Here is a 13,469-nt window from a genome sequence, read left to right as displayed (position 1 = left end):
ATCACAACGTTGTTTGCTGTCACTTGGCCAAATAACCTCTGGGCATGCAACCAAGTTTTTGTTGCCCTGTGATGGAAGATTGATTAGAACACATTGTAATAAACAAAATTGCTTTGCAATGACTGGATTCAGATTGTTCCTAACATTTATGTTGGTGTGAACAGGCCTCAACTTTCTCTGCCCTCATTTGGATCTTCATGTGATCATAGTGATTGTATTGTTGTGCCGTCACTTGATTTCTGTTTCTCTATTCTTAATGTCTGATAAAGTGTTTGCCGCTATATATATTTGTTTATACTCACTCAGCACAAAGACGGTTACTGTGGCTTTAGGTGTTTAAATTACTCTCTGAATGCATCATTTAGACATGAAGTTATTCCTCCCTGTGTCTTTCAGAAGAAACGCTGCAAGACCAAAGGAGTGGAGACGCTCCAGGCCTCCGTGCCCTCAGTGACGGGTGTTAATGGTGAGCTCAGATGCAACGGTGAAACATCATCATCTTCTCTTCTATTCCTGCCATCAACGTGCAACGGCTACGCATCCACCTGCTCATCCAGGGACTGTGTGTCAGAGGGCAGCTCCGAGAACTCTGCTTCAACACTGTCTGAGGAGTCCTTCAGCAGCGCCCCCTCCATGAACGGACACGACCCCACCCTGTGCAACAGCGAGCCGCCGCCGCCACCGACCCTCCCTCCGGCCAAGAGCAAGATAGAGAAGAGGTCTCTGAAACGCCGCAAGTCCAAGAACGCTGAGCAGCAGGAGGCCCGGCGCGTGGGGGAGATCCTGTCACTTCCTGTGACCGTCATGCCCACGCTGGAAGAGCTCATGAAGGGAAAGGCGGAGCTGGGCGTGGCCACATTCGGAAGGACAGCTGTAACGGGACGAGTTTGAGTTTTCACGCCACCTTTTTTCTTTTACTCATTCCAACATTTCGAAATGTCATTGTGAGCGCTGATCCTGACGCCGTCTTCACTACATCCTGGTTCTCTGAACTTTGGTTATGTGCCTTTTTTTTTTATCCATTCCAGGATATTTTCGTTATTCCCTTAAAAAAAAATTTATACTTCTGGGGAAGTTGTGACTGATAAACATGAACAAGTATTGACTTGGTTTGATCTTGCAGAGGTGACCAGGAGTTTAGGCTGATTTACAGGTGGCAGACTTACAACATTCAGCGTGTTTCTTTACACTAACATGACCCTCAGGTCTCCAGTTGCTCTTTCACTGTCTCTTTAAGGCTAACCCACTCTTTTTTTCCTTCCTGGTTGGATATGGTATTCTTGTACATGTGAGTGTTTGTGTGACATTATGCCAGTCGTTGTCTGTGGTTGGTTTGTGAAACCAGTGATGTCACACAGCACAGAACTTCAATCCAGTGAACCGAGCGGAATGAAAAACAGATCCAGTCAATGTTAATTCTGTCATTGTCTTTTAGAGCCAAATTAAGGTGTGTGTTTTTTTTCTCTACTATTCGAATCACAATCTAATTTGACCAATAAGTCCAGGCTGGGCCTGAACATTCACACACACACACACACACACACACACACACACTCATATATCAACATATTCACATTGTGCATCTCAAGCATGTTTACAGCTCATTTTCTTCATGTTCAGTGGATCCTTCATAAAAAAAAGAAAAAAAGACATTTTTACATGCTATATATATACACACGGGGAGTTTGTTATTTTAGTGGTAATTATTTATGTATTTATTTATTTAAATGTGATCCGGGCTCTGAGATTGAGGTCATGTGATATATGAGATACAGTGCCCCCCCCCATGTAAGAGATTTATTACAGATACACACAAATGGTACGGACAACATCTTCCTGTTCTCTAAAGTTGAATTCAAGAAAACTGTATTCTGCTTTTGACTTCTTAAACTTTATTTTGCATTCACATCAATTCTTATTGCTCATAACGTGATCATAGAGATGTTGTACATCTGATTGGCTCAGCTTCTGGCTGGGATTTACACTTCCTCGCTGGATCTGTTCGGACTAACTTTGGGTAACTGGATTCGATGTAAATCGTGAAAACGTCTGGTCTGTCCTGTCTGTCATGTTCGTGTAAAGTTTGTGTGTGTGTGTGTGTGTGTGTGTGTGTCCCGCATCTTCTCTTCACACACTCCATGTCCATCTTAACACACTTTCTATGTGTGTGTGTGTGTGTGTGTGTGTTCACTTCTTTCGTAGTTGTTTTTTAATGCATCCAAGAAACCATTTGACATCCCAGTGGAGTTTCTCTGTTTCAGATCTGTGTGTTGTGTAAGACTGTAAGTGTTTTCTTTCACGCAGGCTCTGGGGTTTAGAGAATGTGAATTCACATCACGATTTCAATAAAAGGGAAAGATTGGGATTGCAGTGCGATGGACCATCTCTGTGATTTCCATGCTACATGTTTCACTTTAAAATGTTTCACTACCTTTCTCCTTTTTGAATGGTAACTGATATATGCTTGTGGAATTTGTGGATGTATGTTGATGACTCTTACCAGTACACCAGTGAGTAGATACCGCTGAGTGTGTGTCTCCTGTGCACTTTGGAGGGCTCCACATGCCTTTGTTTTTCTACACCACACCTTGTACAAGTGCTTTTTGGCCCCAGGCGTTCCCCAGTACAGCGCCCTCTCGGGGCGAATGCCTGATTTATTTAAATGTCCGCTACGTGGCACCCAAATGAAATCTCATCATCCGTGAGGATGAACTGCACAGTATTTGATTATATTTTGTTTTTCCAATTGTAACTACAGCAGTGTAGTGCCATTAGAAACTGTGAATTTATAAATAAAACACTTTGTTGTCTTTATTCAGTGTTTTATTACTTTCACATTATAGTACAAGCATTACAGCCCATGAAAGCAGCTCAAAGCATGCATTAAGAGCTGGGGGTGAAAACTCTTTGAATTTGAAAATCGGGGTAAATTTTACTTATTTTGTCTTCTGGGAAACATGGAACCATTTTCTGTAGCTTCTGAAGGGCAGTAATAAATGTGACCCTGGAGCACAAAACCAGTTTTAAGTCACTGGGGTATATTTTAGCCAAAAAATTATAGATTTTTCTTTACGTAAAAAATCCTTAGGATATTAAGAAAAAGATCATGTTCCATGAAGAAATTTTGTAAATTTCCTACTGTAAATATATTAAAACTTATTTTTTTATTAGTAATATGCATTGCTAAGAACTCCATTTGGATACCCTTTAGTGATTTTCTCAATATTTAGATTTTTTGCACCCTCAGATTCAAATATTGTCCGATCCTAACAAACCATACATCTTTCAGATAATCGATAAATCTCGATTTTGAAAAATCGACCCCAGTGACTGGTTTTGTGGTCCAGGGTCACAAATGAAAATTTATGATATTTAAGTAAAATAAGAAGAGAAAAAATAATTCTGTTCAAAAGTTTTACATTGTGTTATATTTATTAAAACCAAGTATAAATCTAACCAGTTTAATGTTTTTAAGCATTTTACATTTATTCCAAAATTATAACAAAAATATATAAAAACATGTATTCATAGTTCTGTGGATTACTACAGGTGCTGGTCATATAATTTGAATATCATAAAAAATTTATTTCAATAATTCCATTCAAAAAGTGAAACTTGTATATTATATTCATTCATTACACACAGACTGATTCATTTCAAATGTTTATTTCTTTTAATTTTGATGATTATAACTGACAACTAAGGAAAATCCCAAATTCAGTATCTCAGAAAATTAGAATATTGTGAAAAGGTTCAATATTGAAGACACCTGGTGCCTCACTCTGATTAGCTAATTAACTCAAAACACCTGCAAAGGCCTTTAAATGGTCTCTCATTGTAGTTCTGTAGGCTACACAATCATGGGGAAGACTGCTGACTTCACAGTTGTCCAAAAGACGACCATTGACACCTTGCACAAGGAGGGAAAGACAAAAAAAGGTCATTGCAAAAGAGGCTGGCTATTCACAGAGCTCTGTGTCCAAGCACATTGATAGAGAGGGGAAGGGAAGGAAAAGATGTGGTAGAAAAAAAAGTGTACAAGCAATAGGGATAACTGCACCCTGGAGAGGATTGTGAAACAAAACCCATTCAAAAATGTGGGGGAGATTCACAAAGAGTGGACTGCAGCTGGAGTCAGTGCTTCAAGAACCACTACACACAGACGTATGCAAGACATGGGTTTCAGCTGTCGCATTCCTTGTGTCAAGCCACTCTTGAACAATAGACAGCATCAGAAGCATCTAAAGACAAAAAGGACTGGACTGCTGCTGAGTGGTCCAAAGTTATGTTCTCTGATATAAGTAAATCTTGCATTTCCTTTGGAAATCAGGGTCCCAGAGTCTGGAGGAAGAGAGGAGAGGCACACAATCCCCGTTGCTTGAGGTACAGTGTAAAGTTTCCACAGTCAAGTGATGGTTTGCTGTGCCATGTCATCTGATGGTGTTGATCCACTGTTTTCTGAGGTTCGCTGTATACCAGGAAGTTTTAGAGCACTTCATGCTTCCTGCTGCTCACCAGCTTTATGGATATGCAGATTTCATTTTCCAACAGGACTTGGCACCTGCACACAGTGCCAAAGCTACCAGTACCTGGTTTAAGGACCACGGTATCCCTGTTCTTAATTGGCCAGCAAACTCGCCTGACCTTAACCCCATAGAAAATCTATGGGGTATTGTGAAGAGGAAGATGCGATATGCAGAAGAGCTGAAGGCCACTATCAGAGCAACCTGGGCTCTCATAACACCTGAGCAGTGCCACAGACTGATCGACTACATGCCACGCCGCACTGCTGCAGTAATTCAGGCAAAAGGAGCCCCAACTAAGTATTGAGTGCTGTACATGCTCATACTTTTCATGTTCATACTTTTCAGTTGGCCAATATTTCTAAAAATCCTTTTTGTATTGGTCTTAAGTTATATTCTAATTTTCTGATATACTGAATTTGGGATTTTCCTTAGTTGTCAGTTATAATCATCAAAATTAAAAGAAATAAACATTTGAAATAAATCAGTCTGTGTGTAATGAATGAATATATTATACAAGTTTCACTTTTTGAATGGAATTAGTGAAATAAACTTTTCGATGATATTCTAATTATATGACCAGCACCTGTATATGTCCTTATAGAGTCTTCTTCAAAATACTATGTCAAAACACTTTGCTGTAGCAATATTTCTTTCTGGTTAATGTGTAAACAATATCGGTTCAGTGGAGTCTAGAACTTTTATTTTGAAGTGTGTCCAGTAGCAGGTTGATCATTCGCATCCTTGTTCTCTTCCCTGCCTCACACAGATCAAGTTTACAAAGACAGGGATTCGCTGTGTTCAGAGGACTTTTATTTTGAAGTGTGTGCCGCAGCAGGTTGATCAGTCTCTGCTCTGCCTCTCTCATGCTCACTGACCGATCTGGAGCTTATTAAGGTAACAATAACTTCATCAAATACACTCGAACATGCGCTAGACAATTAGAGTAGCACTATTAAAAGCAAAATTACGCATGCACGTGAATGCCACGCGTTAATTTTGATGCAAGAGTTTTATTGCATATCTAATCTATATCGATGATCCGTTATCAGACACACAGGCCATCAATAGACCATCAGATCTTAAAATCATCTCTTCTAAAACACTGCTTTCAGATCTTAAAAGCAGCTTTTGGTTGTGTTGCGCATCTGAAGATCGGTGAAATGGAGGTCAGGCGATAAGAGACTTAACACTACAGTAACGTTAATCCCGGACACTCCTGTCACAAACCTGCGCGCGACGCTCAGCCGTGCTCCCTTACGGGGCTATCCAATAGGACTTTAGTTTTAGTAATATTTGCTTTTATGTGTTGCATTTAAATAAACGCTTATTATCATTATATCTGTTATTATTGTTGTTGTTATGAAGCAGTTTGACGCCAGAAACGAACAAAATGTTTCAAAGTTTTTTTATTTATTTTTATTATTTTTTAATACGCAGTCATCATTATTGGAGAAACCATTGAAGATGACCCTTGACCACAAGATTGCAGACTCAGACTCCATGTGTTTTTGCTCTTTTTTTTTAATCAATAAATTCCTTTCATTCTAAGTAAAATTTAGTTTTTAAAGCAAATTCTGTTAGTGCTCCTGCAACATTTTCTTATGTATTATGCTTGAATATTTAAATGATATGGTTTAATTATTTGAAATTCATATTTAGAATTTGGATTTTTGGCTGTGTTTAAATTCCAAAATTGAGTGTTTGAATTATATAACATGTGACCCTGGACCGCAAAAAGTGAGATGTATACATCACCTGAAAGCTGAATAAATAAGCTTTCCATTAATGGAATAATATGACATCATTTGGCCGAGATACAATTATTTGAAAATCTGGACTCTGAGAGAGCAAAAACAATCAAAATTGTGTTTAAAGATGTCCAAATGAAGTCCCTAGCAATGCATATAACTAATCAAAAAATGAAGTTTTGATATATTCGCATTAGGAAATCTACAAAATATCTTAATGGAACATGATCTTATATTCCATTGATCCTAATGATTTTTGTCATAAAAGAAAACTAAATCGATACGTTTGACCCATATTGTTGTCTATTGCCACAAATATACCCTTGCTACTTAAGACTGGTTTTGTGGTCCAAGGTCACATTTAAATAATCTGTTCCTAAGCCTACACATGTCATATTTTCAGTCCTTTTTCCATACTGCTTTTCTGTCCATTGTGTGTATGTATGTTATTGTCATTTGAATATGATCCACCGCATTGATCCTTATGCATTGATTTGATATAGGATGGCTGAACCGCCTCGGTCATGTGACTGTTTTGTATCTCTGCCTCCGGGTTCAAAAGAGGATTATGTGATATTTGGTAAGAACTCTGACCGGCCGAGAGATGAGGTGCAGGAGGTGGTGTTTTACCCTGCATCTTCACACGCTCCCGGATCTACAGTGGAGGTGAACTGTCCTTTTCATTATGTTTCGTCAAATGCATAATATTATATAAATTCTATTTAAAATATATTTCAATATGTGTTTCATATTTCCTCCCCTTTCTCCTTCAAATATGTGGTTGCTGAGCAAAAATCTGGGATTGTGGCCAAACCATAGATGATTTATCGGTGATTCTCTTTTCCATGTAGTGCACATATATTTCCATTCCTCAAGCAGAGCACACTCATGCGGTCATGCTGAGCAGACCCGCTTGGCTCTGGGGGGCTGAGATGGGGGCTAATGAACACGGGGTGTGTATTGGGAATGAGGCTGTCTGGACCAAGGAGCCTGTGGATCCAGAAGAAGCTCTGCTGGGAATGGACCTGGTTCGGTGAGCTCAAAACAAGCAAACCTCTTTATCTTCCTGCTTTCTAGTATTGAAATTGATCAGATGATGTGTGTTGTATGTGTTGAGGCTGGGTCTGGAGCGCGGGGACAGCGCATGGGCCGCTCTGAATGTGATAACAGGTCTGCTGGAGCAGCACGGTCAGGGTGGAGCCTGCAGGGAGACCCCCGAACCCTTCAGCTACCATAATACCTTCTTACTCGTGGACCGACAGGAAGCCTGGGTCCTAGAGACTGCTGGGAAACTCTGGGCTGCACAGAAAGTCACAGGTGAGGAAAGATGATTCATGGGCAGTGGTGAATGCATGTTTTTTTCACAGGTCAAGTGTTTGTGTGTTTCTCTCAGGATCTGTCTGAAAAGATCCCAAATGAAGGACATTTATGTTTTATCCTGGTAAACACTTAAAAGGTAATATTACAACAAAAGTTAATAAGTGAATATGGTAAATGATACATTTGGACTCTTAAAGATGACACCTGACAGATTATTGCTAGAGTAGACAAAAAATTATAGAAGTTAATTATTGTGGAAAATGCACCCAAAATAACTGTATTTTAAAATGTTATATAAAATATATTTTCCAAAATATTTCCAAGTTTGTAAGTCTTGTACTTTGTTTGATAAAGTAAATGTAACTTAAATATTATGAACTATATAAATGTGTGTGTGTGTGTGTATATATATATATATATATATATATATATATATATATATATATATATATATATATATATATATATATATATATATATATTAGGACTGTCATTCGATTACATTTTTTAAATCTAATTAATTACCTGATGTTTCGATTAATTAATCTAATTGCAAAATAAATCTGACTGTGAAAATAACCTCAAAAGATTATTTAAAGCTATTTTGTGTTAAATGAGAAAAAGAAAGAAATATTTAATTCAAATCTTTGAAATGCCGCCTTATATGTTCCACAAAAGAAAGGTTTGAAATGACATAAGGGTGAATAAATAATTACAGAATGAAAATGTATTGGGTAAACTAACCCTTTTATATTATTATTATATTATTATTATTATTATTATTATCTATGAAAAGATACAATGGGCGAATTTAGCCAGGATGCCGAGGTCAAACCTCTACTCTTTTCGAAAGACATCCTGGGATTTTTACTGACCACAGAGAGTCAGGACCTCGGTTTAACGTCTCATCCGAAGGACGGTGCTTGTTGACAGTATAGTGTCCCCATCACTACACTGGGGCGCTAGGACCCACACAGACCACAGGGTGAGCACCCCCTGCTGGCCTCACTAGCACCTCTTCCAGCAGCAACCTAGTTTTCTCAGGAGGTCTCCCATCCAGGTACTGACCAGGCTCAGCCCTGCTCAGCTTCAGTGGGTGAACAATCTTGGGCTCCAGGGTGATATGGATGCCGGCAGTATGAAATATAAGATGATGGACGGGTCTGGGGGCGGGGCCAGTGCGTTAAAATATTTGATGTTAATTTTTTCATAACTAATTAATTAAAAGTTAATTAGTCAACTGACAGCCCAAATATATGTAATCAATGTGTAATATTATAATCTAAATTAATAATTATTTATATACATGTACTAATATATTTGCTTCGTAATGTTACTTTGTTTTAACATTTTCAAAATCAGTAATATTTGTAATTATATATCTATGAACAATAGCTGTATCAGGGTAACACATCTAATGTATTGATATAAGAGTCTTGTATCTAAAAAATCCATCTTTAAAAATAAAGCGGAGGTTATTTCTTTATTCAGAGGGAGTCAAGAACATCTCTAACCAGCTGACGATAGGCACAGAGATCTGTGTGGAGCACGCGGAGCTGCGCGCTGTGGCTCAGGCTCAGGGCTGGTGGAGCGGAGAGGGCGACTTCAGCTTCTCTGCTGTCTTCAGCCCTGACGACCCCCCCGCCAGGATGGAGATGGCCAAGAAGCGCTACATGGGCGGCACAGCCCTGCTCCAGCAGCACAGCGGTACGTTTGCTTTTAGTCTCAGCCTCAGACATCTCGCCCGCGGACCGTTGGTTGAAAATCTGATGCATATGGCACACAAAACTGGAAATACTTCAGGAGTTTTGAAATCGTAATCAGATTGGTTGAATTATACAGGATTTCCAGGAGGCGTGTGTGTCGCGTTCTTTAACGTTCCGCCTGGCAACAAAGACGTAACTAATACGACCCGCCTGGTAACAAAGACGTTGAGCCCTTATCAGGATCAACTACACGCTGGATTTTTAAAAGCACGTGAAATATTTAAGGTTCGCGGCATAGAATCTATAAAATACATCCGAGAGTTTTACACACCAGTCTGTTATTGTGGCGACATTTCCACGCCCCGAAACATGACAATGAACGAAACAAACTGTGATTGGTTGTTTTACGTGTCGCTCAAATGGCCTCATGGGCGGGCCTTCCAGACCTTCAGTCGTCAGTCTGGAGGTCTGGCTACGCGAGACTAGTTTGCTTTACTCTTCCATCATGACTGAGGTTTACAACAGGGAACTTCAATGTTAGTTTTAGGTTTCTGAAATGTGTTTTTGAAGTTTATATTCTTACTCTTGCTATCCAGAGTGTTATTTTGAACAGTGGATTTATTCAAATATGTTGAATACAGCCATCTACTGTTTAGACACTACATTTATATGTATTGCTTTTTTTTAATTATTAGTAAAAGTAGGTCAACTAAAACGTTTTTATCATGACTTTTTTTATTATGACATTATGATTTAACGGTACTTAAAATATTTAGTCATTTTCAATTTCTAATAATTTACTGTAATAATAATAATACTACTGTGTATTTTATATATTGAATGTGGTGAATGTGTATGTAGTGCTTATATCGAATCATGTAACTTTTTGAGATAACGACTTTGTTTTTCCTGTAGCCCAAAATATTACTACTTATTAAAATCTTGTGGTATAGATTTTTTTTTTTTGGGGGGGGGGGGGGCATATTTTTATTCTATTATTGTAGAATAAAAATATGCTATTTATATTTAGTTTTATTATTAAAATTAACATAGTGTTATTTTTCTTTTGGGGTATGCAATGCATGACTTTTTTGGCATTATTTTTTTATTAAATCCATAATTGCACAATTACAGATGTTACTCTGACTTGCCAGTTTTAGTTTTCTAAATTTCTAAATCTTTCTGAATATTGGTGAATCGTGAAAGAAAACGTATCATGATTTCCACAGAAATATTAAGCAGCACAACGTCTGTTTTCAGCATTTATAATAGTTATAAATGTTTCTTGAGCAGCAGATCAGCATATCATAATGATTAGAAAGATCATGTGACACTGAAGACTGGAGTAATGATGCTGAAAATGCAGCTTTGTCATCACAGGAATAAAATAAATTTTAATATATTACTGTGATCAAATAAATGCAGCCTTGATAAGCACAAGGGACGTGTATCAAAAACATAATCTTCCTGACTCCAAACTTTTCAAATGGTTATCTAAGCTATTTGCAATATAGCAGACCTTATATGCCATTTTATACCTGAAATTATGACATTTGATCATATGTTGTTGTAATGTCTGAAGAAAGTTGTCTGTTGTAAAATGAACTGTGTCATATGTACCTTCCAACACATTTTTTTTCCTCTCCACAGGCTCGGTGACGGCTGAGGTGATGATGAGCATCCTGAGGGACAAGGCCAGCGGGATCTGTATGGATTCGGAGGGCTTCTGTACTACAGGCAGCATGGTGTCCATCCTCCCGTGCAACCCAGACATGCCCTGCGTTCACTTCTTCACTGCCACACCTGACCCCTCCAGGTGTGACCCTGAAAGATCAGCTCAGACCTACATTGCCAGAGCACTCGTCACACTTTGATCCTTCTCTTGCAGGTCTGTATTCAAGCCTTTTATCTTCTCGGAGAGCGTGAGGTCCGTCAGCATGGTGATGTCCCCTCAGTACGGCTCAGACGATCCTGTTAGGACACAGCCTCGATTCCAGCACCAGGTGGACCGGAAACACGAGCTGTACAAAGCCCACGAGATGGCACTGACCAGTCCTGTGAGTCTGAGAAAATGGAGAACTAAGGCTTTTTATTGATAAAATGCTTTTTGGTTTGTTTACATAAGCTGTTGAACATTAATTATAAATGCACAAATTTCTAAAGCCTCTAAATGATTACATTTTATTTGTACATCTGTCAATTATCATTGTGTCGCATTGCATTTAAATGTCATTAATATTTATCTTAAGACATCTTATTAGGGAGATACAGAGTGACTGATTTTTATATAAAGTTTATACAAGTAGTCTGCTATACTGTTATCAAGACAGATTTCATTTACAATCAGAATTATGTTATACAGTTTGCCCACAGAAATATCAGCAACTGCACTAAATTTTAACTAATTCATAAAAGAAAAAAAAACATTTTTCAGACTAATATTTACTGTTTGTGGTGTTTAAAGGAGTACTCTGGATTTAATTCAATACAAGTCAGTCAACCGCATTTGTGGCATAATGCTAATTATTACAAGAAGAAAAATTATTTCAATTTCTTAAAATAAAATACAATAAAATTAATGTTTAAGTGTGGTGTTCCTTAAAATGGAATTGGTTTGGAGTCCTTTTTAAATTTATAATAGATTAGATTTTTTTTTTTTTAAGCTGTTTAAATAATTTTTAGAGTTCTAGGGTTTTATTGGTTATGGCAGATTGTTTTTATGGCAACAAAGTTGTAAAGTTGGATATAACTGGATATAACAATGATAATGTCTTGTGACTATATTATTGAAACAGTGAGTATTTTAACAGAAAACGTTTGGCTATATTCACTCCCATTGTAAGTGCCTTGCTGTAAGCCATATTTTTGCTAAAAATGGCGAACAAGTGGACATTCTTTTGTAATCATCAAATATTATGCCACTGCAGCCCTCACTGAGATTGACTGACACTGAATCTGCAATATTCCCTGTGTGTGTGTGTGTGTGTGTGTGTGTGTGTGTGTGTGTGTGTGTGTGTGTGCGTGCGTGCGTGCGTGCGTGTCAGGATGCTGGATGCTCTCTACAGGAGACTATGAGATACCTGGAGTCTCAGTGTCTTGAGGAGATCGAGGCCATGCTGAAGGGGGAGATTGAGGGCCAGGAACTCGGGGATCTGTTCTTCGACTGCGTGGATGCTGAGATCAAATTCTACCAGTGAGACAGAGCAGGTAAAACAGAGAAATGTCAACGTATCTCACACATCTGGCCTGTGACTTCCACTGTCTGATATTTCCTATAACTTGTGGCTGTTTTGCAGTTGTGGTTGTGAATGTCACTAGTGCTTGCTGATCTGCCTGGACAGAGAGAGAGAGAGAGTCCAGAGCGCACAGGTTCCTGTCTGCCCAAATCCTGCTCTCCTAGTCCCCCTGATGCCATGCCAAACTAATTGTGATGTCCATGCCACACTAACTGTAAAAAGAAACACACTAGATGTTCATGTGAGTAGATCACCATAATCATGTGTAATTGTCGCACAGGGCGGTCATAAACGCATCACATTTACCATATTGCGATAGTTTACTAAGGTGTGTATGTACTGTGGGTAGATGTGTGAGAGAAGAGATGTTAGGGACAAACACTTCTCATTCCTGTAAAAGAGGGGCTCAGCTACCAGACTGACCCTCTGAGGAGAAACATAATAAAATATCCGTGATTCAAAATGTCTGGCATCTTTATTGAAAATGGCAAGTTCATGCCTTCTCTTGGATGTTTGAAATGGAAGTGGAGGAAAGCACAGAAGACGTCCCAACTGCTGCAACCAGGTTTATGCGTGAAAATAAAATATGTAAGGTGTCCATTTGGTGTTTATTGCAGTTTAGCTTTGTATTGGTATTGTTATGCTAGTTCTATTCAAGCTACCTTATACATACTAGAACTCATTAAATGACCTGTGGTATGCCATGTGGTAAACATTAAAAATAACACAAATCTAGTGTGGTTAATGATGTGGTATTATGTTGTTGTTTTGGGACACTTTACCACAGCAGTTTTGTTGTACTGTATGTGATATACTGTATCTGATATTCTTGTGGTACTACTGTCATATCTCTGGTCCTTTTGTTATATTTTTATGGTGCTCCTGTTATAATTTTGCAGGTTTTTTATGGTAACACTTAATATGCTATGATGT

At 38.4% G+C, this 13,469-nt stretch overlaps 2 protein-coding genes across 5 annotated transcripts in view; both read left to right on the top strand.

Moving 5' to 3' along the window:
* Positions 1 to 1,608, top strand: part of LOC132106976 (SUN domain-containing ossification factor-like) — a 49,852-nt gene extending 48,244 nt beyond the window's left edge. For all 4 annotated transcript variants that reach the window (XM_059513099.1, XM_059513098.1, XM_059513097.1 and 1 more), the window contains one exon: positions 397 to 1,608. In XM_059513099.1, coding sequence (XP_059369082.1) covers positions 397 to 891 — 495 coding nt within the window. In that variant the 3' untranslated portion in view covers positions 892 to 1,608. The remainder of the gene's footprint in view (positions 1 to 396) is intronic.
* Positions 1,609 to 5,294: 3,686 nt separating this feature from the next.
* On the top strand, positions 5,295 to 12,999 carry LOC132106975 (secernin-2). The gene is made up of 9 exons (XM_059513095.1): positions 5,295 to 5,420; positions 6,778 to 6,940; positions 7,126 to 7,307; positions 7,392 to 7,591; positions 9,086 to 9,301; positions 10,951 to 11,116; positions 11,189 to 11,357; positions 12,345 to 12,507; positions 12,597 to 12,999. The coding sequence occupies exons 2-8, from the start codon at positions 6,779 to 6,781 to the stop codon at positions 12,495 to 12,497; spliced, it is 1,248 nt and encodes a 415-aa protein (XP_059369078.1). The 5' UTR covers positions 5,295 to 5,420; position 6,778; the 3' UTR covers positions 12,498 to 12,507; positions 12,597 to 12,999.
* The last annotated feature ends 470 nt before the right edge of the window (positions 13,000 to 13,469 follow it).

Source organism: Carassius carassius, chromosome 27 (assembly GCF_963082965.1).
Source record: "Carassius carassius chromosome 27, fCarCar2.1, whole genome shotgun sequence".
NCBI lineage: Eukaryota > Metazoa > Chordata > Actinopteri > Cypriniformes > Cyprinidae > Carassius > Carassius carassius.
This window is presented reverse-complemented; position numbering and strand designations above follow the sequence as displayed.